General features: G+C 40.7%; 1 protein-coding gene across 1 annotated transcript in view; it reads left to right on the forward strand.

Annotated features, from left to right (window-relative positions):
- T265_11307 (hypothetical protein) overlaps nt 1–10,712 on the forward strand; it is a gene marked incomplete at both ends in the record, with an annotated part of 36,697 nt that extends 25,985 nt beyond the window's left edge. Inside the window, 4 exons of the mRNA XM_009177931.1 lie at nt 2,394–2,503; nt 3,789–4,020; nt 6,667–6,738; nt 10,384–10,712. Coding sequence (XP_009176195.1) covers nt 2,394–2,503; nt 3,789–4,020; nt 6,667–6,737 — 413 coding nt within the window. The remainder of the gene's footprint in view (nt 1–2,393; nt 2,504–3,788; nt 4,021–6,666; nt 6,739–10,383) is intronic.
- Between the last annotated feature and the right edge of the window lie 15,958 nt (nt 10,713–26,670).

The raw sequence follows: 26,670 nt of genomic DNA on the forward strand, positions 1-26,670 counted from the left end.
CACCTCTGTGTAGCGGCTGTCACTTTCGCGAGCACCGTAAACCAAAATTGCGGTGGCACTCGGCTAGCATTCGACTGACAGAGTTGGTAAATGAGATGCAGCACAGAAGTATTGCGATCCAATCCGAAGCGCCTCTACAACATGTGTTTACTATTAGTTAGATATAAAGAAGGTAGGAGAGTTATTACGTCCCGCATAATTGGACAAAGTGATGAGCGTGGCAACAAAATTGTGTGTGGGAGAAAAGTTTGTTGACAGTTCAGGATTGGTGATTCAGAGCCAGGTAATGTTGAGCTTGTTTCATATTTCAGTAAATGAGCTTTGCTTGCCTCTACGGTACGACCCCATTCTTAAAAAGGTATGTAGACTGTTTGCTTTGGTCAAGTATAACTGTAAATATTTAATAGTTGTTCAGTTCGCGAGTGCTTTTGTCGAACATTTTTAAATATTTCCCTCTGTTTCGCTCCATCGAACATGATAACGGCTTGTGAACAATTGTGGCGTAATTTGGGGGCTTGGATCTATACAAGAACACATTGAGGAATGCACAGTCACTGACACGGAAGTCTTGGTAGTTGGTGAGTTCTGTGTACTTTTGGCTTAAATTCGGACAAATTATAGGTTCCATCTTGGCTTATCTGCCTACAACCAACAGAACAAATTAAAAGTTTCCATTGTCAATCACAACCTGTTGCTCATTAAGTGATACATCTTGACCAGAAGACATCCTACTTGAAAACGCCTAAGCAGATCATGAATGAGTGATCAAAGAATGTTTATTTTCCCAAACCTTGATAGATATTTCAAGTTAACAACCATGGACAAACTTTGCGTTGCTCAGCAGGTTTGAGAAAGTTCAGTATAGAACCCGTCCCGTAGTTGAAGCCGGTACATAGCGAAAAGCCGAGAATTGACTATGACTAGGTGATAACCTACAGCTTTTAAATTTCGCACCTCCAAAGAATACTGCTAACTGGATCCTTGCCAGGTAACGTGTAGTATGTCAACGACTTTAGCTTACTGAGCTTAGTCTACGTTTTCCAAAGCTATTATACTCATGTCACTTCAACGAATTTTTTAACTTACAACTATCTGCATTTGTCGAATTAGCAATTTAAATAGTTAAAGAGACGCCACTTTTATTATATACATAGTCTGGAAGTCGTTAGTGCCTGCTACCTAGTTTACCTATTGCCCTGCTGATATCAGTACATTGTGATCAGCGCCCATGTACCCAAAACGGAGTGTTATAAAACTCACAAAACGATTGTCTTCAGATACTGATTTCAAAATGCTTTTCCGAGGGCAGAGAACGAATTAATATCTTGTTGCTTGGTTCTACCGAAAGGATCGTTCCTCATTTATTCACTGAAAGGGGGATCAGCTAGTCGCCACCAACTTTGTTAACGATGATTGTTTATAAATACCGTTTACACACTTGGGATTTAGGGCTTAAAATTCTTTACTCCATTCAGACCTACAAAATGGATTATATGTATATGCTAAATTATTGGTGTTGTAGTACATCTTCAAACCTAGAATTAGGACTACATGGAAAATATAATTTCTGCAACTTATTATATATAACTTTGCTTTTGTTGTGGGCTTCATGTGATTTGGCACCCAGCAAATGAAACCAGATTCATCCTCAAATAGACTTTAGGCTAAAATCAAAATTCCATATATTCAATGTAGGGCTGGTCATAAACTTTTGAACGTAATTACGTCCAAAACACTGGCTTTCCACAGTTGAACTTTATACGGCGGTTGAGGACTGCACGAAGTCCTCAAAGGGGAGCTAAAATAGAATATGCGGCTTGATGTGTTGCTCAACTTTTCACGGTACCCAAAATATTACGTGAGGGGTCGATCATTGGTCGTTGACTTGAGTAATCACTGTGTAAACGTTTGATCAATAACTAAAATGGCATGGTCTGTGCCTCGTTGTAAAAGGATGTGGCTCCTTGCCTCAATATAGGCGCACTGAACAGTTACCTACGTAGGTGTATATACATACTGCTAGCCGGGACTGACCTTTGGTTATGAGTGTCTGTTTAGATGTGCCATTATTCTACAAGCAATTTTAAAGCAACCTTCGATGTACTTGGCCAAGCAACCATATCAATCTCTCGGGGAATTTTTCCTTGCAACATATCAGAATTGTTAACTCATTTTTTCACATAAAAATGAGAGCTTCTATTCCCAAATTCGTTTACAGGCGATTGTGAGGATATGTGTACAAACACGGTGAACCTGGAAATACCAGTAAAGAATATAAGGAACTTTACGCGAATAGTTTACATTTTAAAAAACCATGGATATAAAATCAACTATTTCGTCTGGTTGCATATTACTTTGCTAGAGAAGCAATCAACCATGTTGTGTTTTGCTAGCCTTCACAATGACGCTGAGTTATCCAAAACCATCGAATGACCAACTTTTAAAACTGAGAAACGACGATCCTGAAGTGTATGAAGATCATGCCACACGGGTTGACTCAGACGTAAGTTGTCTTCATGTCTTGTGGTCATATTTTCAAGTAAATGCCCTTAGCTTTGTCCAGCGGCATGTTTTTTGTCGTCAGTTTTATTGCTATGATTTCAGTTGCATGTGTTTCACACAGACGGTTGACCGTTAAGTGGCCGCAATCAAATTATTAGAAATTTTTTTTACTTTTCAGCTCCTTAAAATTCTGTGTTCCATTGTAAAACCAGCTAAATTTGTTGGCCAAAAATAGGGGTCATTTTGTTATCAATGAGCAACCTCTTATCCGACCGACGGCGGTATAAACCGGACAAAACTGTGCCAGGGTTTGTTTGCAATATGGTTTGGTTTGGTGACTTTCATGAGGGACTTTCACAACTTTCAGTGGATTCCACTTTACATTCTGGCATCAAACAGATAATTAATTAATTGACCAGACGCACAATTGCACTTAAATTATGTGGACGTTCTTAACTGCAATTGTGATGTTCATCCGTATGACACAATGTAATGCCAAAAGTAGGCTTCTAAGGCATAGGAAAACTTAGGAAGGCGAGTCTCTCAAAAGTCTCTTGAAAGTTTTCAGGACTGCCCCCTGGAACGGTGCTAGCGGGTGGTCGTTACCAAAAGATTACCACTTTTCGGAAAAAAACTGCCTTTGACTATATTGCTCTGGATGGAGCATTAATGTTTCTCAGCATTTGCGAGTGCACTACTAGCAGGTTTTGGAACCTTCGTTTATCTATAACATTCTCATATCCGTCGTTATCGAATTCATGTGAAGCGTGTGCGTTCTCCTTTGTTGGTGACACATTTATTCAACGCGTTTTCTTGCCCCGCGCTAGATAGAATGAATCCATTAATTAGATACCGAAACACCGAGAGTCAGCTGCTTACTTCCCAATGATGACCTCCTTGGGTTAAGGTTACCCCTTCAGAGAGTTGCGGGAATCCCTATTTCACTTGAGTGTTGTCCCATAAGCAGCCCTCTTTCTAATGAAGGGTCATTTTGTGACCAAAATGTGACCAAAGAAACGCATGTAAAAAACTATCTTAGGAACGGACATTCAGTGATAGGTTAGAGTGTTTGAAATGCCGAAACCTGCCAGTCCGCCATTTAGACTTATGGATCACCACGGGTTTTATGTATGTAAAGAAGACATTAGCATTGCACTTACGCTTGACTCCAGTTGGTTCCAGAGGCGTCAACATATATTTTGATTTGGGAGATTTTTTAGCTGCTAATTTCACGTTTTTGGCTGAATAACCATTCCTCTTCTATATCGTTCAATAATTACTCGTAGGTGGAAATGACTCTGACTCAAATGGAACTAAACAACTTCGTCTGGTCTTACTCGTTGGATTTGCTTGAAGCGAAGGATGAGAGCTTAGATGCTTGGATCTTCGTCAAGATGAGAGTGAATAAAATGCCACCCGACGTAGCCAAAACGTATATCGAATCCAGAGATATAAAAGACATTCTAGAAGCTGAAGCTTCCAAAACTACGGGGCGGCCACAAAGTTTGAAACCAAGAAGTACGCAAATACATTATGATGTGAAAAATTTATTTTTTATGCATATCTTCTCCAATTTCAGTGCACTATGTTTCCACTAATCAACTTCCTCATAAAAAAACCAACGAAATTAGGCAGAAAATCAAGGGTATTAAAATTTCCGACAAGTTCACTGGCGATTTTGCCATAAGAAGGATCACTAATTAGTGGAGATCCGTTATTTCTGTGCAGGCATTTTCCTCCATTGAACCTCACTTATTATTTCTTTGTCACTCATTTTCAAACCAAATTTATATATGCGTGCAGGATATTAAAATTGTCCATTGAACTCAACCGGGTTTTACGATACAATTTTGTTCAGCTCAGCGTACAGTGCAGTGAGACCAACTGAAACCGATTGTTCCACGGTCGGTGCTATAGACAGCGTGCCATGATTCTACACGGAATCGCGTAAGATTTGGATCTCTTCCTTAGGACTGTAAACTGGGAAGAATACATGCCCAATGCGGTCATGAGTACTCGGTCGACGACCGCTGGAATAGGGACCACGTGGAACAAGCCGATTGTGGATTGACGAAACCGTTGCTTGTTATGAAGGTGCTCAGAAAGTTGACTGAATATGAAGTCAACGANATAATGCAAAACCAAGAAACTTCAGCAGGATGTGCCTGAAATCGTTGCGCACACGAAAGGCAAAAAAGTTGTTTTGATAACATGTGGGCTGTCTGGGGAAGAGTTTTGACATTATATATTATCCGGACCTATTTTAACGGATGCTCAAGATTTGTGTATGTACGTAAGGTTTCTCGAATAGCACGGTATTCAGCTGAGTACTTGTAGGTCAACACAACTGAGTAATATCTGTGTTATTCATTCAAAATTGGAAAAAATTGCAAATAAGACACTAGGACTTCATATTCTCTTAAACAACCAATCGGCATCAAAGTATGCTTCAACCAGTATGCTTCTATTTTTGGCACTCCAAATGATCGCGAAAATACGTTGAAATATTGCGAAAAATCTGCGGAAGTCAAAAGTGATGTCGTCTATTCACATTACGAAACGACTATTATGAGCATAGACTACACTGCTGAAGCGATTAATCAATAATGCTTCAGGTCAGGTTCGCTCGTACAAGCCTTTTCATTGTGATTTGGTTGGAACAATTGCTTAAGCCTTGTTTAGCATAGGCGTATGGCGATCAAGATGTAAACCTTGAATCGAAGTGGCGTTATTAAATAATGCGCGCAGTTTTATCCACTACTTTTTTCCGAGTTTTCGGGATTCCCCTTAGTTTCGCCAACATAAGCAGAGGTTTATTCATATATATACGTGAAGCCTCATCGAAAACTTCAAAAGGCTTTCTCCAAAAATTGCCATTATCAAGGGTCACACAGCATCCTCAATAGGAGTTCAATGAAGACAAATTCAGTGCTTCCTGGTATGTTCATCTACTATGAAGACATGCTAAGGGCCGAGAATTCAGCATTCTGTATCAGACCCTGGGGTGCAAAGCACTTGACAAGTGTGCTAATTGCTATCCACAGGGTATGGGAAAGGAAAACCCTCATAAAAGTTTATATTGATGCTAATATGTTTCAGGAATCGTTGACAGACTGCTGCTAGTACTCAACGCCCCTTTCATTCCGTTTTCAAGTTAAAGGTCACCGGAATTTCCCATCCTTTATGTGTCCCGGAAACTCAAATATTGATGGTGCCGTCGTAAAACTACCTTACTCTCCTAATTATCACTTATATGCGTTCACAAATGGGTTGACTAGTGGTCCCTTCCAGTTCAACCTATGAGAGGCGCTGAAGCAAACCGCTGCACTTTTACTGAGTTAAAACGCGCACTACCAGTTCGCAACGTAACTGAAACGGGGTTTGTGAATCCATATAATATGGTAATTAGCTTGTCCATAGTGGCTTAACTGGTTCACTTTACCTCATTATTGTTGGTAATATGGTAATATGGTAATATGGGCATAGTTGGAAGTTTCCAACTAATATTTGTCCATCGAAGTAAATTCAGTCTGCGCTCATAGGCCATCCTACACAGTACAGCTCTTTCATTCTTATGGAACATCAAGAGCAGTGAGCAACTCCAGGGAACTTCAAAATTGCAAACTCTCGAGTAGCGATTGAAGATCAGACCATTCAAACCATGTGCCACTGACGTTCGGTGTAATCTTCTCACATTTCGACGAGGTATAACCCGATTTAACCCTCAGTCAATTAGATCGAACGGAAAGTAGTTCATTCGACGCGCGGAATTTGTTTCTCATCTGTCGTCACTCGAGAACGCAAGCAACACACGACCTCATGATCGGAATTCCGTGACTGATCAGTAGCCACCTGTAGCCGAACGGTCTACGTCTCAACTACCAGCCAGGGAAATTCCGGTCCTTCTGGATATTCGTGGGTTGCACTCAGATGATGATTTCCAACAAGAGCGAAACGGCTGGTCGGGGTTTATCTGTTTTGGGTGTTTTGGATAACCGGAACCATCCGAGAATGATAGTCTGTTCACAGAAAATACGGAGTTGCGAGTTTTGTGATACTATTACCAAAAATTGTCAACACACACGAACAGATATATTCCATGACATTTTTAACAGCATTTATTTTTTATGTAACGAACTGCAATATTCTACTCTGTTTCCATAGTCTACAATAGTATGCTCACAAAATCACGGATCGGTTGCCCGCGCAAACGAAGCAAAGAGCCTGCAGAATGAGGTTTGTAAAATTGTTGCGCCTGACGAGTTCTTTGGTCAGCGTATTGGTTTGTAACATGTAGGTTTCCTAATCTTTTTCGGTATGATACAAGAACATATTTTGAGCTGTAAAAATTTTTTTCGCCTCTATCTGTTGCGGAACAAGGGCATAAGGAAGTCCATGTGCATTTCCGTTTAATATTGTTTGCCCAGAAAGAACTGTTCCTTCTGCGCTCTGGTATGCCGGAATATTCTAGGGTTCCGATTAGTCGATACAACTGTGAACGGTAGGACAAGTTCACATAATTCCCTGATATGGCGTGCAGTGAATTGAAGCTGAGGTAGGGCGATCGACTGACTGGCGTTTTGCTGTCGTCGCTGGATCAATCTAATCATGCTGTAATCTGTAGGAAATGTCAGCCAGTCATGCGCAGGTAGGAGCAAGGCTCCTGTGGAAAAGTTGCCAGATGTTATCGGAGACAAAGTAACTTAACACATGAATGGAAGCACAATCGCTTAAATGGTTGAAAAAAGATGTCTATGCTTTGAAAATTGTGGTCATTTTTCAGCACCAGGAACAGGGAAATAAACGTTCTATTCCTAATAATTGAATCCAGTCGGCCGAGCTGTTTGTTTTTCCGTTTACTAGGGAAAAAAGCGTGGTGCTACTTGTTTCCCCCAGTGATTTATTCTAAGAAATCCCCTGCTACTATAGCTCATCTAAGACAGAAAGGCGAATTGGATGCTGCGGAATGGAGTATGCCACGGGTTTTTTCATGGCCATGAGAAAAAAGCCGAAAAAACCGGGAGGATTTACCACCCAACGTAGCTTTAAGGTGAGCTGTGAATCGCACACCCACTAATCAGTATGTGTTCCCAAAAAATAGCATCTTTATTGAAGGCTGCTGTGACGGTAAAAAAAGTTGTCTTTACGGCAGACGGGAGAAGATAAAACAATCGACTTGCTGATTGCAAACGAACTCCTTTAGAATCGTATCAGAGGGCTACTCTAATTTGGACAGAACAATACCTTTAATGTACGCACAGGTACACTGCTCACTTCAACAGTACTTACTCGTTTGTACGGAGTGACTTCAAGGACATCACATTTATTATAGTGCCACCTAGAATAAACCATTTAGCCGGAATTACAGATTTACGTACGGTTCTCACCTACTCCCAAAAAAGCTCACAGAATCACCATTAACTGGATCTCCAAGTGATCCCATCCACCTTGACGTATAGGATGAATGTCCTACTTCATGGCTGTTTCTTTTAATGCGGCACAAAAAGACTTTCTTTTTTGGTCTAATTTTTTGTTCCTTTGGATCACAGTTGCCAAAATGTCATGGAACATTCATACGCAATCTTTATCTTCTCTCATTAGAGTTTCCAGACGAAAAAGTTTGGGATAAAAGACCTTAGGGTTTGCCAGACCATCAGATATTACAGATCATGACCATTGTTCACGGAACAATTTCCCCTTTTGATTGGATAATTTAGGAGGATTGAGCAAAAATGTTTCCATTTCCAGAGAGGACGTTAACTGTGAAAGTGTATTATCGGCTTCCAGACAAAGGGGTCATCTGCCACATTAAAACATGGAGACTGTAAGGTGATTACAGAGGCAGATGAAGGCAAGGTCACGGTCGTCATAAATAAGCTGATGGGCCTTACCGACAAATCAGTAACCAGACGATTACTTCATTATTGAATAGGAAGAAATCCAAAGTTGGAAGGTAGTTTAGATCTCTGAAAAATCAGCTGGGGCAATGCAAGTCGTATCGATTGTGCAATCCAACCACGACTTAATGGGATATCGAAAATTCATAAGCAAGTGTTCCCATAAGACCACTAGTAGACAGCATGTGTTTAACACCACATCAGCTGGCCAAATTTCTGGCAGGTCCTATTGTAGCGCCTGCCGGCTAGTCACCCACACGCATTCAAAATTCGAATGACTTTGCTAAGAAAAGTAGCTGCTTTTCAGTTAGAGATACACGAAATTCTTGTCAGCTTCGATGTCGGTCCGATAAATATCAATGTCCACAAAGCCGACGTTCTGGAAGTAGCGAGACAGACAACGCTGGAAGAACGAGCGCAACCCTCCGTAACGGAGATAGCTGAAGGCAAAAGAGTATGTACAAACCTAATTTACTTTGTTTTTGACTTAATTATATACTCTCAAGAATAAGTTCCAAATTTGGGATCTCCAGTATCCTGAATTTAGGCTAACATGTACATGAAAGACATTGAACAGAAGGTCTTAGACAAATTCGAATATCCGTCAAAGGTTTTCTGGCGTTACGTAGATGACACGTTCGTTGTGATAAAGTGGGATAAGGTTAACGAATTCTTTCTTTATCCTAACAGTTTGAATCCTTATATTAATTTTAGCATGGCTAGGGTACACTGGCCTTTATTGACTGCATGACATACCAGAGTGGTTCTTTATGGTATATCCACAGATGGTGGTGGGGTCTTAAAGTACTCCTCAGCGCACCCAAAAAAACATCATAAGCTAGTATGGTTACAGCACTGTTAATAAAGTAAGAGCACTGTGCACGGGAGATTTCGACTGAAGAGCAGCACAACTTGATTAAAAAAAGTGACTAAAGTCCTTAGAGAGGTACTGAGTACGGTCAATATCAGAGGTGTATCTCACAATGGAAATACTTTACGCTTGGTTTTGGTGCAGTTGAAGAATCGCCTTCTGATTGATAGGAATAGGAACTGTGTATACAAAGTAAAATGTGACGACTTCACAAAGGTTTATATGGGTCAGACTGCAGAATCGGTGAGCAAGAGTGATTTATCAACAGACCACCGAGAACTGTACATGAACATCAGGTGATAGTCAGAAATTTGGCAATGGCAAAGCATGCACTAGACAGTGGTCACAGGATAGATTTTTAAAATATGAACGTTGTGAGGCGGGGACTAAGATTCACACTGCAGTGGCTGGTAGCCGAGGCTGTCAAAATCGCCAAGCATTTTAGCATGAGTAGAATAGAGGGAGTAAAACTGGCAAACTTGTGGAAAACAGTTTCAGATCAACCGAGCTGAGACAAAGCAGTCCGCAGTTATCAGCAAAATGGTATGGGTCTAAAAGTAAAAAATTCAGTCATAGTAAGATTCCATAGAAAACCGCCAACTTCAACCCAATTTTCCCAGCACCACTTGATGCACACAGACGAAAAAATCTGTGAATGACCCTCAAGAGGAATATACCATTTGGGTTTACTAGAGCCACGAAATCCGGTTTCAACATCAAGACTGACAGCTCCAACTAATCTATCTTAAATGCCAGTCACCCAAAAGCGGGAACTTCAGCTCGACACCCAGCACCGATCCAGTCAGACACTTCCCTGACTGCCTTGAAACCCGATCAACCAGGTTGCTTACTCACTTGGCTCGACGAAGCCTTTGTGTAAAAGCAAAATGTCTCCCAGCAATAAATGCACCGTTGTTCACGAAACCTCGCTGAAACGATGACTATCCAATCAGGCACAAACATTTCCCAAATGACTGAAAATTAGCAACTATGTTTTACACTAACTGAGATTACTAACCATATGCTCTGCACCTCTTCCGTCTCAAGCCTTTTCTTGCTGTTAGTGTACGGACTACACAGACTTACACCCTGGGTTTTTATTTTATATTTCAGTGTCACTCTGCGCGGCTGCCACCGGTTACATTTATTTGAACCTGGCTTATTACTGAGGATTCTCGGGAGCGATATTTTGATCAACTACTATTTGCTTTACCTTATGCTTTACTGCACTTTTTGCATTCCACTCTCAGCGATGCACACTGCTTATTGTCCTTGGAAATTCTGTGCTGTAGAAATAATTCAAACTTTACCGCCCGTACTTTTTATCTATGGTTTTCAGGTTGTTTCCACCAACTACTTCACTTGTGCTGTATCAACTTTCTGTTGCTTTGCGGTCAAGCAAGCTAGCAAGATTTCTTCAGCGGCGGATTCTGTGCCACTCAGCTCATGCGTAATAAATTTCTCTCTTCTAATTTGGGTGTTCATTTTGGTAAACACACGAATCCCTTCACTCTGATCAATCTGTGGTCTGAAGTAACAAACGAGGACACACAAATATTGGCCTATTGATGTACTGGTGAAGTGGAATAGGAGGCAAACCATCTTTGCGTTTTTTTTAAACCGAGTTGTCTGTTAAGCTAACGGTAGCACAAAGGTGATTTTCGCCAGACGAGCATACAGAAAGCAAGAGTCTTTTCTAACTGACTTGAAGGATGTAAACTTTGCAGTAATCTACGAGATCCAACATTCCGGAATTTAATGTTGAAGGAAAGGTACTTTATGAGTATGTGACCTTGAGTAACTAAATTAGAATTCATGCTAATCTTATCAAACTTGAAAACATTTCAACAATTAAAAGCTTGATCAGTTGTCATGAAGTATGTGCATCGATGCGAAACCCTTCAGTTACTTGGAAAGGTGAGAAGTGCCCGTCAACAATACTTGTAGGTTTGTTTCCGTTTCTACCTTGTTCTTCAAAGGGCACTATGATCCTACCTTGTGCTCTCTTCCGCCGGAAGCACAGCTTTAACTCAAAGGGAGTGTTGACGAACGAGAGGTAGATATATTCCATATATCTCAAATATTTCAGAATGGCAAACTGCAAATCAACATTTAAAATGTATGGCAACTAAGCAACCTATTCAGTCATGGATTCTTACAGTTTCAAGTTCATATCTACTATGCAGTATATTGCACTGGACTCCTCACTTACATCTGAGGGTGAGGTATACCACATTTACTTTGATCATACGGTGGAGCATAGGAATATCACACCAGTATCCCTGCAATCCCAGTAACCTGTGCGTAAAGCTTTTCTCATAACCTACACGCATATGATGGCAGATGGCGTCTACATGGAACAGTGAAGTGGCTATCTCATTAGCGTCTTGACTGCAAAGACAGGGTGACGCCAGGAAGTATAGACACTGGTATAAACACAGTGCTATTTTGTCCGAATTCATAACTATCAACGAAGTAGTTTGACCATTTAACGCCTTCTTTGCGTGCTGTCGACGCCATAGGGTGCATTTTTTCCTGACTTGTCACGCAAGCTTCTATACCTTTTGTCGACCATAGCACTAAAGGGGTTTTGGAAAAAAACATCTTTGATCTCCTCTGGAAAGGACAATTTGAAGGTGAACTAAGGGGGTTTCCAACAAAACCCTTTCATAAAAAGTTTTCAGTCCACTACCTCTACTCTGCTCCTACTCTACTATTTGAAATAACTTTTGTCCATTTGCATTTTGAGATACTTGGTAGCTCTTGGACAGTATACAACTGCTACAGTGTTGTCACAGTCATCTGTGCCGCTGTAGAGAGATGTGGTGTCAGCTGTTGTATTCACAGAGTAATTGAAACTTCATTGCGCACGCACCTAGCAGCTGCTATCCGAGTTAAATCATCCGCCCTACCATGGTAAACTTATTCTGAACATGTAACCCGTATTTCGTCAACTGATCTTGTTCAGTTACACTAACTATCAGTTCACGTGACCAATTCATCCGCCGATAGTTTAGCCTAAATCCCGAATACTGACTTATGAAGCTTCGGATTTACTATGTAGCCCTCTACTTAATGGTTGCCACAGGAAGACCAAATTTGGATTTCGTGGTCATCATTTATACACTTTCTTCATGTTGGCAATGTGTCCCATGGGGATTCCAGAGATAAATCCTCATCGAATCTAGGCGTCGTTCCCAAAAACATTTTTCATTTATGTTTCCTCCCATGCATTTCCATACAATCGCGATTTACTGGTTTACACGGAGTGAATCCAACTGTGCTGTTTCACGAGATGCTTTGGACTGAGTATACATAGTTTGAATAAGTACAAAATATGCCCAGTTCATATCAAGATCACTGAGCTTTTCACATTCGAATGCTTGAATAGTGGTCGTCATGACGCACGAAATTTCCTTACGGTGAATGTGCAGACATTGGCTCAGCGCCTCAGAGGTACCATTCAACGATCTGAAAGTAAACTGTCCCGGTAGGGTGAAACAATATAACCACGACACCTGCATAGTAAGACCGTCACAGTTTACACTTGTATGAACAAATAACTAGCCAGAGGAATAAACTCTGAGATAAATCAACCACGCCTCAAATTAATTGTGAAGAAAACCCTTTATGAAGCGAATCATCACAGGCAAAATTCGCACACTGCTATTGCTCAGTTCCATCATATCAATCCAGTTTGGTAAATATATTTGCGCTTACATAACACATATCTGCCTAAAGACCAAATTAACCGGAATTCTGAATAGGAAGCCACCTACTGTTTCTCTTGATAGGAATGAAGAAATACTGAACCATCTTCAAGGTTACCATCAATTGCAAAACGAGCAGCCAAATCCCCTTAAGTTTTCTACCCACAAAGAGGTCGATTGAATAGTAGTACCGACAGTTCATTAATTGGTTTCATAATGGTACAGAAGGAGCAAAATTCACGGTTATGCTTGACTAGAAAAGCGTTAATCTCGATTCTATCCAAGGTTAGTTTCAAATGTGTAAAACGAGTAATCTGGGAGATTCACGTTCAGCACAGAGCTGTCTGAAAATCAGAATGCCCAAAGCCTCGTTGATGCACATTTCTCATTTAAAAACGTTCCATCTGGATATCAGCTACTAGATTATAAGCTTACAAAAAATCTCAGTGAGACACGCCAATGTGATCTCCTCTGAAGCACGTTGGGTGGGCTTAGATTGTCAAAACCTGTCTTAAACGGCATAGATTGGTCCCATCGCTAACAGGACATCAAAAGCTTTCAAACAGCAATGATTTTTCTACGGTTTTAATTCCTCTTAGCCAAAAGGATGTTCTATTTAGAGTTTTGTGAACTATACTATGCATAATGTCACGAAGGTTGCGGCCGACATGAGGTCAAAATCAACCTGCGTATAAAAATATTACTCGTATGATAGCCCTCGTAAAGTTTCATTGTTATTATTTCATTATGTTATTATGTTGTTAAATCGATGAATTTGTTTGCGTCACAGTACTTTATTCTTCCGTTCGAGATCACTAGCACTATTTCCACCCGGCTTTGTCATTTCCTACACTCTTCCTTTGCTCAAGAATGTCCCGTTCTTTCAGCGATCATCTAAATTTATTTATAGCGTAAGCTGCAATGTCTTGGCAATATTCAGTCATTGCTAAGACTTGGTCATTTGTGTCACTTTTCTTGGGAAATTTTGGTTTTTGCTGTTTTTCTTGAACTACAAAAACGTGAATAAATATCGCAATCGACATTCGGTTTCTTTAGTTTTCAAGGAATTATCAATCACCGCTTGATTAGCAAAAACTGATGACTGTCTTTGCAAACCCAAGAAATGTGTCTTTTTAGGAAACTCTAACATTTTTCACTCTTATGATGCAATTACTAATATTATAGTAACACATTTTTGCTATCGGGCATGTCGAAATACTACATAAAAATTGTTAAAAGACCAACAAAACTGTTATATCTGCCGATTCGCCGGCCTGTGGTATCTGCTGCTGACCCGCTCCAGTGCCTAGTGTCAGAGGGAAAAATGATCACGGAAGGGAACACAATAGCTATATTCCAACAAAGTGGTTGCGAGAGCGCGAGTGCGTGTGAGTGCGAAAAGTACAACGGCCTCAAGCACTTTATTGGAAGGACACTGTCTGAACTTGGTCCAATGCTGACGCACACGGTCTGACTTTGGTACGAGGCAGCGATGTGCTGCATATTGCGGAGGCGTTGTCTGACCTTGATCAACGCTGACTCGAGCTGTCTGGGTTTGATACAAGGCTGTGACGTGCTGCATATTGAAGGGGCGTTGTCTGTCTGGTCAACACCCAGCGGAGCTGAGAGTCCCCGTAGATTCCGGGATTCAGTGGTTGCTTTCAGGAAGCTGACCTTCCTGATAAAAACAACCTCGCGTCAAGCTTGATATCGACAAGTTTCATGAATTTCTCATGAGACTGGGTTTGTGGGTTGACGAGATTTACATTGTTCTGAGAATCTGGGAGAGTGAAGGAACAGGTGGTATTTGTGGGTACCCAATATAATGACGTATTACTTTTCAGCGTCACTGGATGTCAGTCGTTGTCTGAGGTGAATGTCAGCCCCAGCTACACAGTTCACGTCCTGAAATCAGGGTTTACTCACTAATAATTCTAACATGTCCGAAATCATCCCAATCCACAGCTGGTCTCCTTGGAAGGCAAATGATCCTCACCGCCGCAAATTTGTTTTGTTTGTGTGGCAAAATGGATTTGTGTGATGTTCGGCTGATTTATCAGCAAACAACCATTGAGTTATAAACGTAGGTATCTGCGGGAAAGCCAAATGACGTCTATATCACTGAAGGTTTTTAAATGTAACTAACCAAGTTTCCACTGAATTTTGGTTGAACAGCACAATGCTTCTGGAGAGTGAATGAGTGAAAAACACTTCCGGCGGATTCTAATGCATGACATATCGCAAAGATGATCAATTGATGCCTGTCATCACATTTTGCTGAATTGTCGTACTCCCTTCCGGTTCCTTCTCTGTGCAACAATTTCATTCTGTGTAGCCTGTGCAGGAGCTAAAGTAAATTGCCACATAAGCAATAGTTACGATTATGTCAAAAAGACATCAAATGTGACCTGAAAAGATCAGGTGCTATCTGATCAACATGCACAAAAAAACCGTGTTGTATTACACTTTGCGCGTACTGAACACAAAATTCCGAACATCGGGCGCGGTCTTTGTACTGTGCTCACTAACTATACGTACAAAGTAGAAAATTGGAATGTCACATTATTTTAAACGTCCTTTTTTAAAATAGAATTGTAAAGAAATATGATCATTTGTCTGTGTGTGTGTGTGTGAGGACAGCAGCCATTGTGGGTGACGAACCAAGTTTTCAGCTTTGTCACGCATTCCAAGATGGACATACTAACTTGTGTGTAGTATTCACCGACCAAATTTGTCAGCAGAAAGGCATACATTCTTTGTCCACCCTGCAAAGAAACTACCAGTGTACTCTGGTGTGCACTGATTCAGACACTGGTATTCTTAATACAAATGTCATTGTGACTTTTGTGGGGGTGTTTGCAAGGTGAACTTGCGATATTCCTGAATCCGTGGTTCAATATTCATCCTCTGTTCAAACGAACCAAATGAAGCAAACGAACAGTGAGCTGCGTGTAAACTTTCAAGTTGAAAAGGATCGATTCCGATTTCATAGAGAGTTGGCTGTCCCGTTACAAGTTGTCTCTTAGTCGGCCAATAGCAATGCGTTCACCGAATTATCGTCGACTGTGACATAGTTTTGTGCATCTCACTTGTAAATATAATAGACCGACTTTGGATAACGTTACTAACAACATAGGAATGGCCTTTCATATGTCTGAGAAGTTTCAGGTTGTTATTGTGTTGCCTTTCCCATCCACGCAAGTGGATGTCACGCGTGCAACTGGTGAGCCCAAGGTCAGGCGAGCTACTTGAATGTAGATTTGATGTATGTTGATCTGTTGGTGATTTGCTTGCAGACAATCCGTCACTAATCATGACCGTATCATCGGTGCTCGGCTGGATGTGAATTTTCTTATATGCTTGCGTTTACACAGTTGAGGAATAGGGTGTTTAACATAGCTTGAAGTGGATGACTAACGAGAAAAAGCCCGATTGCTTTTATGGTTTGTCTTTTGACACACCGTGTTAAGTTATGGTCTACCATTCTTCAAGTTTTGGCAGTTTTCTTTCTGAGTTTCAAATGGTTCCCTACCAATTTTTGTCACTTTGCAGTTCTATCTTCTTGGGCTTAGTTTGCTGGTTGCGCTGCCCTCTGATATCCTTTATAGCCACTGATCTTTGTTAATAATCAAATGCTTTTTTGTTTTTATTTCGTTACTCTGAGTTGTTCATCGAAGAAATATTCTAGTTAGATTGCGGTAGTCGCCTAATTTGTTCTCCCCTGTTACTTTCCTCTGTTTTATTTGTACACTTTTGAGCGTTTCAGTTCGCAGTTCACTTGTCCATATGATTTTTTGGACTATATCGATTCCAATGTATTTGTTGATGACGTCTTCGAGGAGTGTCAAGTTTCTATGGATCCTAGCTCTATTTCGTTGTTGCCTGTGCCAGGATGCAAACCTTGTTTGAGACGAAATCATGTTCCACACCAATATTGGTGCATGGAAAGGAGTGGCTGGGCGTTTTGACGACAAGATCGTGCTCATGATGCGTTGCTGAAATCCTACTTCCCGTAGACTACAAGTAGCGTTTCTTAAAATCCTTGAGTTTAAACGGCGTTTTCTTCACCGTCGAATCCAACTTTCTTTTCGGTTTTGACGATACCCTCCGAAAAGTGCTCCAAGGTTTGTAGAACACTGTTGTATCGCATTATCCTAAGGGTCTTGTTGTCATTTTATCGGCCATGCTAATGTGCAGTTTGCTTGTCGCTGCTGTGGGTTTTTGGGATAATCGTGCTAGGCGTTTTGAGCAATCTCCAATTTAAGGTTCTCGGGCACAGTACTCACTTGAAGATCTTGTATGAAAACTCCTTTGGTCTCAGACTCATTAGCGTTATAATGCGTCCCGATCGGCTCCAAAGAGGCTGTGTTTGTAACAGTCTGGATAATTGTTGGGTTGCCTCATAATATTTTCCGTAGATCTCAGTTTGTGCTTGACTTCTTGGCAATGGAGTAAAACAGACGTTTAAAAACGCCAACTCTCAATCTCTTCCCTATTCCGTTGTGAATCATTCCTAGTGCAATTTACTCCACATTTTGTTGATGACGAACGTATCATCCGTGTAACGAATCCAAAGTCTGGGGTTTATATCAGGCAGTACGGTTCATCTCGGCTTTTCATTGCGATTTCTGCACGTACTGCTGTCCTTTGAATCCATACTCGGGTCGAATGTAAGTTGAGCGATTCGCGGACATCTTTCTTCTTCAGCGATCTGTCAGGTAATCTGCGGTTATCGAATAATTCCGAAACAATTGCGTTGGTGGCGTAAAGGTTTACAGATGTCAACAGTAAACTTCTACCAAGTGAACCTATTATTTCTTCCTCACTGCTGTTTAAGATCTTCATTTTGTCCGAGAATCGCCCTGCATTTTTTGGAGTATATTGAAGCGCACGGTTGAGACATTTCAACTTTCTGCATGGTCCTTTCATAGAATTGTAAGCTGATTTTCCCGGAGTTGATACTACTGATCGGCTGTGAACTGTTGCATGCTCTTTTGTAGGTTTATGTCGTCCAAAAACCACCGAACTATAAACTCCGATCCTCCAGTGATTTTTTATTCGTGTGGAGGTCTTGGATTTCCTTCACTTTCAAGTTGTTTCTTTTTGCAAGCGTTTTATTTCGATAAAAATCCACATTAGCATCTGGGTACTGACAAACATACAACGGGGTAGCAATTCAGTATTTGATCTGAGGTTTTCCAGGTTCTGAAGACAATAGCCAAACTTTCCTCAACGTGAGCTTATGCTTCACGGCTTTTCCTATTTCTCCATTACTCTTAGAGTAGGATTTGATCGGATTTTGGAAATGACTTCCAAAAGGCTATTGGTTCCGTGATAATCCTCATGCGACATATATTATATACACATAGCGCGTAGTGACAAAATACCGCATATAAATATATTTTATGCAACTTGTTGATTTCTACTGCTGTATTTCTCAATGTACTTCACTTTTTTAATGATCGTTTTGTAAAGTTTATGAAAATGAGAAAAAATTTCGAAGGTCTCGTTCGTTTTTTTGGGAGGACATTGTCATTAATGTGTCGCAGGACGGTTCACCACAGTTTAGTCTGACAAATATTTTAGGTGCACAAACATTCGATTGTAACATAAGCACACGCGTTGTATTAGGACCTGTTATCTCAGCGTGTGCTTAGAAGCCGTACTACGTAAGGATCTGAGTGAAATGCAGTCTTAGTTTGATGTTATGGATAACTAGCTACACCGGTTGGGCTAGAAATGACTTCTAACCAGGTGGGACACTTCGACATAGCCACGGATATCTAGTCTAGGCCGCTGATCTACAGACCAAAATGATCCCCTCAAATTTGTGCGCTACATCAGCTGTCTAAATAGTTAAATATCAAAACAAATATACTTTTGCATCAATGCCGTCAAAAAGACCTCCATGTAGCTGCTTACTGCCCTTTGAAAACCTTCAAAAACCAGACATCGAAAGAAGTGATGTGTACATATCAGTATACGTCTGTACGATTCGCCTCGTCGAAATGTTGGCCCTCGAAAACCTTAAATATTTGGCTTTGGGTACGTGGGCCAAATATTCAAATCTTACTGTAATGGAAGGGTATTCAATAGGACACCAGCGGTCTTACACTTAACCAGCCTGTAGCTCCACTCATTTTTTGGCCGTACAGTTCATTTATGATGATCCGATATCAATAACCCTATTGAGTGACGGCTGACAAAACGGGATACATGAGTTGTTTTATCAATGAGAATATAGCTGAGAACTTAGTTCGTGGTGATATTTTGAGGACTTATTTTTCACTTCTACTTTTCAAGAAACAATCGGCTTACAATAAGTAGCATCAAAATACCGTAAAGATCATCTCACAGAGCTTTGGCATATTACAACGAGCAAGATGACGTTAAATAATAGCTTTCAGGTACCGAAGTAGAAAGTCCCACAAAAATTTCAGAATGACACGAATTTCTGCTACGTGATAGAAAGTGTAGCGCTGAAGGGATTAAGGCCTTCGCTGTGGAGTTGTTTATTGGAAAATGTTAAATGACCGGTTACAGACCATTGAACAGGGAAGCGAAATTGCATCTTACTTACAAAACTGGACGTCCCTCTTCTCCTGAACGCGTGTCCTTGAACTTTCCTGCATATCCATTGACTCTAATCATTCATTGCTCAAATCCAAACAAATGTTACAAAGCAACTCCACAAACTCCGCAATAGATCTACCCTTTTCAAGAGACGCAAGGCGAAATTCCAAGAACAACACATACTACTCGCATGCCTCCCCATCAGTAGTATCACCGTTACAGCAGTAGTATAAATGATCCAAACTGCCTACGCAGGCATTTAGAATGAGCACCATACCAAAGAGTTTACCAGTTAGCAGATGCATCCTGAAGAATAAACTTCAACATAACTGCGGAGTAGCAGATATCCTCTAAAGTTTTTATCACCATTCGGTGGTAACTCTTAGACATATGACTAATCTTTGAGTAATTCTAATGAGGCCTTTCTTGAGAAGCATAGATGAGCTCATTTAACGGTCTGCGAAGTTCACCCAATAGCCTTCCTGAAAGCGGTTTGTTCAAATCTCTCTGATACGACAATATGGACCTCGATTTAATCATTTAGTTCTGAACACATTTGAGAATCGCATGTCTCGAGCAGTTAGTTCTAGAAAATAGCATACTGCGAATACTGATCGTTTCCCATGCTTTTCAACAGTGAGCTCATTAAGTACCGTAACTCTCTGGTATATACTTGGAGATAGACTGAAAGCTTGCAGACAAATTTTGGTATCAATTTGTTCATGAATGATTTGCTGAAATTATGTTTACATCCTTCTGTGTTAAGCTTTTGGACTTTAGTTGAATATATTCATCATACACAGTATTCTCAAAAATCGTCACACTGGCCACCCACAAATAAAAGGCACCTGCTTTCCCCTCAGTGGATTAGGAAAACTACCTTGTCGGTTGCCAAACTCACTGAACACCTGCAATCTCGTATTGTAGTATAACACTAACAGCGGAATTACGGGCTTAGAAGAACATCAAAGCATATCCTTCAGTTGATTGTTCCAACCTAGAACATTGAAAATTTTCTAGACTTGACACCATTCCAGGTCATATTGGAGCTATATCTCCAACCAGTAGACTGTGCAAGGGAAATTGAAGCCCCCACGTGATCACCTTGAGCGGTACATTAATCCCGAGGAAATACCTGATTTACTAATGAAATCCACTGGTCACAACTCCGTCTACTAACCGTGGATCTGTCAAAGAGAGAAATGGTGATGTCATGACTACACAGACGTTGACGAAACTACATTGCAACAGTGTTTGGAACAATGCGCATGATAATTTTACCGCAAGGTTTTTGCGTGGTGTCAAATGTGCTACCACGATTGAGGTTGTGAATCCAATAGCAACGTGAAGGACCATGTTTAGCGGAAAACGTTTCACAGACAAATAGGGAATCATCGCCCGGCCTAGAAATGATGGCTTTGAAACGAACAAAAACACTTCGTTAGGCACTGAGGCAATATTTCCATTCGTTAAGACCATATGAGAGCCCACTCATTCCGCAAGAAAACATACAGCTCTAGCCGCTGGGAAAAAGTATATCTCAACTTGGCCTTTTATCAGCTGATGTGAGCGCTTATCGTCGATTTTGTGCATGACCAACTAGAAGACGGAAAGGTCGAAAAATCCGCATCTTTCGTTTCAGTAAAATGGCTACTTTCTGCTCAGGAACGCAACATTTATGTTCGACCACCATAGCTCGCTATGCACCCAAACGCGGGTGCCTATGTCGACACCATATTTTTAAATTCTTATGAAGATAATTTTGTTTCGTAACCTGGAGCTTCGATGACCTGGCATAACTTATTCAGCCTCACATATAGCAAGTGTCTGGGAATACAACCTAGAGCTAGGTTTGCACATGGCTTAAGCAGTCAGCTATTCTTCCGTTTCGCATAGTTCTACGGTCTGAGGAAGTTGAGTATTTGAAATTCTTTGTGATCGCAGTGCGTAAATTCTTTTGCAAATATTGCTGATAAAACCTGTCGGACTCGATAAAACTCCGGTGTTCGGTTCGTAAGCAGCTGACTTACACATACGTTGAGAATAAGGTGACACAACGCATCGCAAGCTAGTATCCATTTGCAGATGGCGAAAGTTCCAGCCATAAACCGAACACCTAAAACTACACCAGTCCTCGATAGTCTGTGTTCATGTGGCTATTTTTCGCTCGGTTGAAGTATGGCCATGGTAGAGGAAAACAAAGCAAAATGCTCCCCCATAAATGTTCACTTCAGCATGAGCTAAATTTTTGCACCCCGTGTTTAATATTCGCCAAAAATGCAGCGTGTTGAAAACATTTATGGTTAATCCAAAACGGGGAAACGCAGTAGCAAACGTCGTCTCCATGAGCTCCAATTCCATTATAGTGTGTAAACAGAGAACAATCTTAAGCGAAAGGTGAAATTGGGATATCGATTTAGCATTGGTTTGGATAGGAACGTTTTGAAATGAATAGATGAACATTTAGACAAAACTGAATGGCCGCATCATACTCTGTACTTCAAATAATTTCCACGTGAAAGGTGAATAAATTTACCACACAACACAGTCTGGTTTCACCATTGTGAAATATGGAGGGCGTTGCGCAAGCCCGAATGTTAGCTTTTAGCCAGAAAAGAAGTGACAATTTTGTCACAGTAGCCAGTTTTTCTCTGTTCATCTAATATAATTCTTTGGTGAAATCAGCGAATAAGCTGTAAGCCTGTTGTTTGTGTTCTTGCCATTGCTTACTTAATGACTTTTTAAACTTCGAACCAAGAAGTCGCGGGTGCGAGACTCTCCGGAGCCTTGCGTAATAATCTGACGATTCCAAACAGGGATGAGACAAGTTCTCGGATTTCCGGGTTGGGTGGCTTTGCTTACGGGACTAAAACTACATTAAAATTCCAAGGCCAAATGATACCATCAACTTTGAGGGACATATAAGAGACACCAATGTTGACTTCTGGAGATGTCTCTGGGACTTATCCAGGACTTGCATCGTACTCCAAATCATTCCATACTGTCTATATACGTTTGTGGTCAGCGTCATTTGGTGAATCTTGGTCTGTGAAACAGATATGACAAGAGTAGACAAAGCTGGCTTGCCAAATGGTTTACTTTTCGCACTTCCTGCACATCCTACGGTAGACCCGGTATATTTTTCTTAAAATTATATCTCGTCATGTCTCGTTTACAAATATCTGACACTTTCCCCCGTTTTAGCGAGATTTACTCGTAACTCATTACCCGCTTTTTAGATGTTTGGATATTCGTGCTTTTGAATAGTGGACGGCTTGATTGGCCATGTGGAATTTGAGGTTTGTCGATCGTTCTTCGTTCGAGGTCACCAGTTGGTTCAAACTTCAGCATTGACTAAAAACAACCTAGTGGTGCTAACTGAATAACTAAAATCTGAACCACCATGCGGTGAAAAACTGGCGTTTTGGTGGGAAGTGCTGTCTCAAACCAGTACCACATTTTGCCATTGCTTTCAGCTTCCAGAGCGCTGGTCTCATATTCGGTTGTGCTGCCTGGTGACTCCCCAACGTTTTCCTTTTTGACAGCCTTATACGAGTACCGCATGAGGGTTTAACACTCCAACAACCAAAATGTATTTTTCTATAAGATATGCACATGAACAAGTAATAATTTGAAGCCTTAAGGCTACCAAGTAGTGAAATCAGGCGCCATTCACTTTAGTAAAGCGATAGTAACATCCAGGACCCGCCCAGAAGACCTTCCTCAGATTCTCTTTCGTCAAGTAGAGCCGAAGTTTGCTGCTGATGTGATAATGTCTTAATCTGTATGCGGTAGCGAAATAAGCATACTGAGGCCATCTGCTTCGGATCAACCGCTAATCACTATGAATGGCCGGGTGATTTTTACGTGACTGGAAGTATGTTGAATAAATTTGCCGGTTAGCCAGACTGTCGCAAAATTTCATACGGGTTGTCATAGGATGTACAGATATCGCTTATAAGGAATCATTGGTTCTAAACACATGCCTCCTGATAGTAGTATATGTAGATGACAAATCTACTCAAGTCAAACTTTAGGGAGTAATCGTACCATATTAAACTATGGTGTATGGGTTTCCTCAGCTCTATCAGCTAAGATCATGTATTGAGCGTGGATTTCCTTATCAAATGACACAAATGGAGGCTGCAATTTCAACTTATGCATTTCATGCTTACAATAACGCAGAGTTTGGTGCAGATACACAGTAAACTGTCCAGATTTATTCGCCCCCCCCCCACGATGTGTACATTCAGATAGCACGTCTCTTGTTGCAGGAATTTTCGCTAACATGAATTTGGTCTTCGTATCAGTGAGCAAAACGTAACACCCACAAATCATTGCTTCCATATATTTGGTCAGTTGTGAAGTTTAATGCCATGTCCCCAACTGCTTTGTGTAGGAGAATTCACCAATATCCGAATGAATGATACATCCTGAGAGTTGACGTAACGATAAGGTTCACATCGTAATGATACATTTCATCTATATACATGATTTTTTCAAACCGTATCGTCTGCACAATAGACTGGTGACGTTATTGCAGTGGTCTAACTATGTCCCTTTCGATACTAATTAGGGAGCAAGCCGACAGAAGAACTTCACAAATATATACTGATTATTAGGTTGTATTCAAAGGGTGCATTTTTGCCATTGACTGGGTTCTGCAACTTTTCCGAGTAAACAATAAAACATTTGGCTGCGCCCAGTGTTTTTCGCATTTATCAGAGTAAATATTGTGTTGGTAGTTAATGAGAGCAGATAAACGTACAAGGTTTGGAAGCACTGTCCCCGAAAATTGCCTTTTTTTCAACTGGTGCACGGGGTAGAACTGTGCCGAATGAATAATGTTGTGAAGTACAAATGGTGCAAGGGGATCTGCTGCAAAATTTTAGATGCGCTTTTATACCACAAATTATTGCATTTCCATTCCTGAACGATATTCTGACGTGTCTACTCAAGTCTGTCATTATCAATCGGAAATTCATCTGTCGGTATTCCTGAAAAAAGGAGAAACATCGTAGTAGTCTTACTACAACAAAAAATTTATTTGTAAAACCCGTGATGTACTTCATTAAAACTAAGGGAACTATTCTTGCATTTTAGCTAGTTTCATGCATTTATTTCATGTAATTTAGGCGCATCTTTCTGGTATTTTTTCGTCGTGGAGGATAAAAAGAAGTCTAGAGTGTGCTTCAAGTTTTAAGAACACTCCAAAGTTCTCGGCGACAAACGATTTTCCTCGCGGTACTCCCTAACCAGAATAGTTTAATCAAGATGTGCGGACTGTTCAAGCGATAATGATATGCATGCAACGGACTTTGATAGTGTTCACCATTAACTGAGTAAGGTGGCCCGACAGAGTTTAACCGTCTCTCATCTTCCCGTCGAATGGATCAGCTGATCGACACGAGAGCCGGTGGGTCATCCTCCGACCTTTGCCTGTTCAGACGTGGTAGTGTGCGTGCTGGTAGATCGTTGCACAGTGCTGGTGTATAACGATTGTTCCCCCTAGTTCAGTCTCTTGTTCATTCTCTACCCTTATTGTTGTCCACTGTCATGAAATATCATGCTAGAACTCGAAGGAAATTTGTTTTTATGAGTGATGTGCATACCGGTGTGTAGAATGACCAATATTCGAAATGCATTTATTGGGCGACAGTAGTTGATTCACTGGATGCTTGCAAATATGACCTCAACCACGCGAGTAACTCTATACGTCACTACATTCGAGCAATCAAAGCGTAAATAAATCTGCAAAAATATGATTGGTTGGCTGACACGGAATTCCACGGAGACAATAACCGGCATAAGCACGATCATATGTAAACGTATGTATGTAAATATGGAATATGTTGGAACACTAAATCAGAAAAACATACTCGGTCGACTATGCTGGTCAACTTTTCAAAATTGCTGGGTACCGCAAGTAAACTCGTACGCTCAAGGTCAAGAAAAGCCTATACGTCAGGATATCCGCCTATTCGCCTTTGTTTGCGTTTGCTACTAATGTGTAGTAGATAACGATAAATGTTTGCCCATACAGCACCTCCCTTACAGACGTGAATCAATCCTATTGGATGAAAACAAAGAAGAGTTTATATCCTACACCCTTCTACCACAATATTCTGAGCCTGCCTAATACTACTATGAATTTGGGAACTTCACTAAATGAACGCGTACTTAACTGGAAAAAGTGAATTCACCAAAATGGAAATTTGGTATTTTCCAGTGTACGAATAACTGCTGCTAATTCATTCATTTGAATTATTATATTTCGCGCGCAGTGGAAATGGACTACCGCTTTGATGGTTCAAACAAATTTACGGTAAGTATCCACCAAAAAATTAGGTCTGTTGACGGATCTTTTGCTCAGTGCGTAATACAGTGAATGTGACATTGCAACCAAAATTTAGTATAAAAATATTTTTCCCAGACGAATACACTGATGTTCACTTCGTCCAATTCAGTTTAGCCAGTTTAGTCGTTCATTTGGTAGCCGTGCGTCAAATTTAGTCATCTTTTATGACCATCATTGATTATCCCCCTTGAGGGGACAGCTAAAAAGCAAAAACTTCAAAGGATGTTGTGCCTGTCCCCTTTCATGCTACTATCTGCCTCTGAAGTATACTCAAACAACTTCAGTGTCTTTTGTGTTTAGCAAGTTGGTGCGGACGTTTGTAGGATATTTATGATCTTGCCGTGAAACCGTGACAAGCAAACAGAAAACATCCATCCTTGTAATAGTGTTTGTGGTGCGTTGATTCTATTCCACTGGATTTCGTTTCAATACCCAAACAAAGTACTTCGCGCCACTTGCAGCCAATCACTCTTTAAACTACTGAGAATTCTCATGAAAGGGATGTAGTTCTTGATAGGATATCTTAGTCAACTTCGAGGTCGGGTTTTGGTCAGTCATATCAATTGGCAAATAGGATTTCTGAACGTCACCTGAAACCTTTCCTTTAAAAGACATTCTAAAACTGCGTTAGGAGTAACAATAGTTTGACCGAAGTTTTTATACAAAAACGTTCTTTTTTCGCTCAAAATGAGCTGAAAATTTTTCAGTCATATATTTTCCTTATCTAATGATTATCCACGTATGTCACTAAAACAGCCA

The sequence above is a fragment of the Opisthorchis viverrini genome (genome assembly GCF_000715545.1).
Source record: "Opisthorchis viverrini unplaced genomic scaffold opera_v5_473, whole genome shotgun sequence".
NCBI classification, from domain to species: domain Eukaryota; kingdom Metazoa; phylum Platyhelminthes; class Trematoda; order Opisthorchiida; family Opisthorchiidae; genus Opisthorchis; species Opisthorchis viverrini.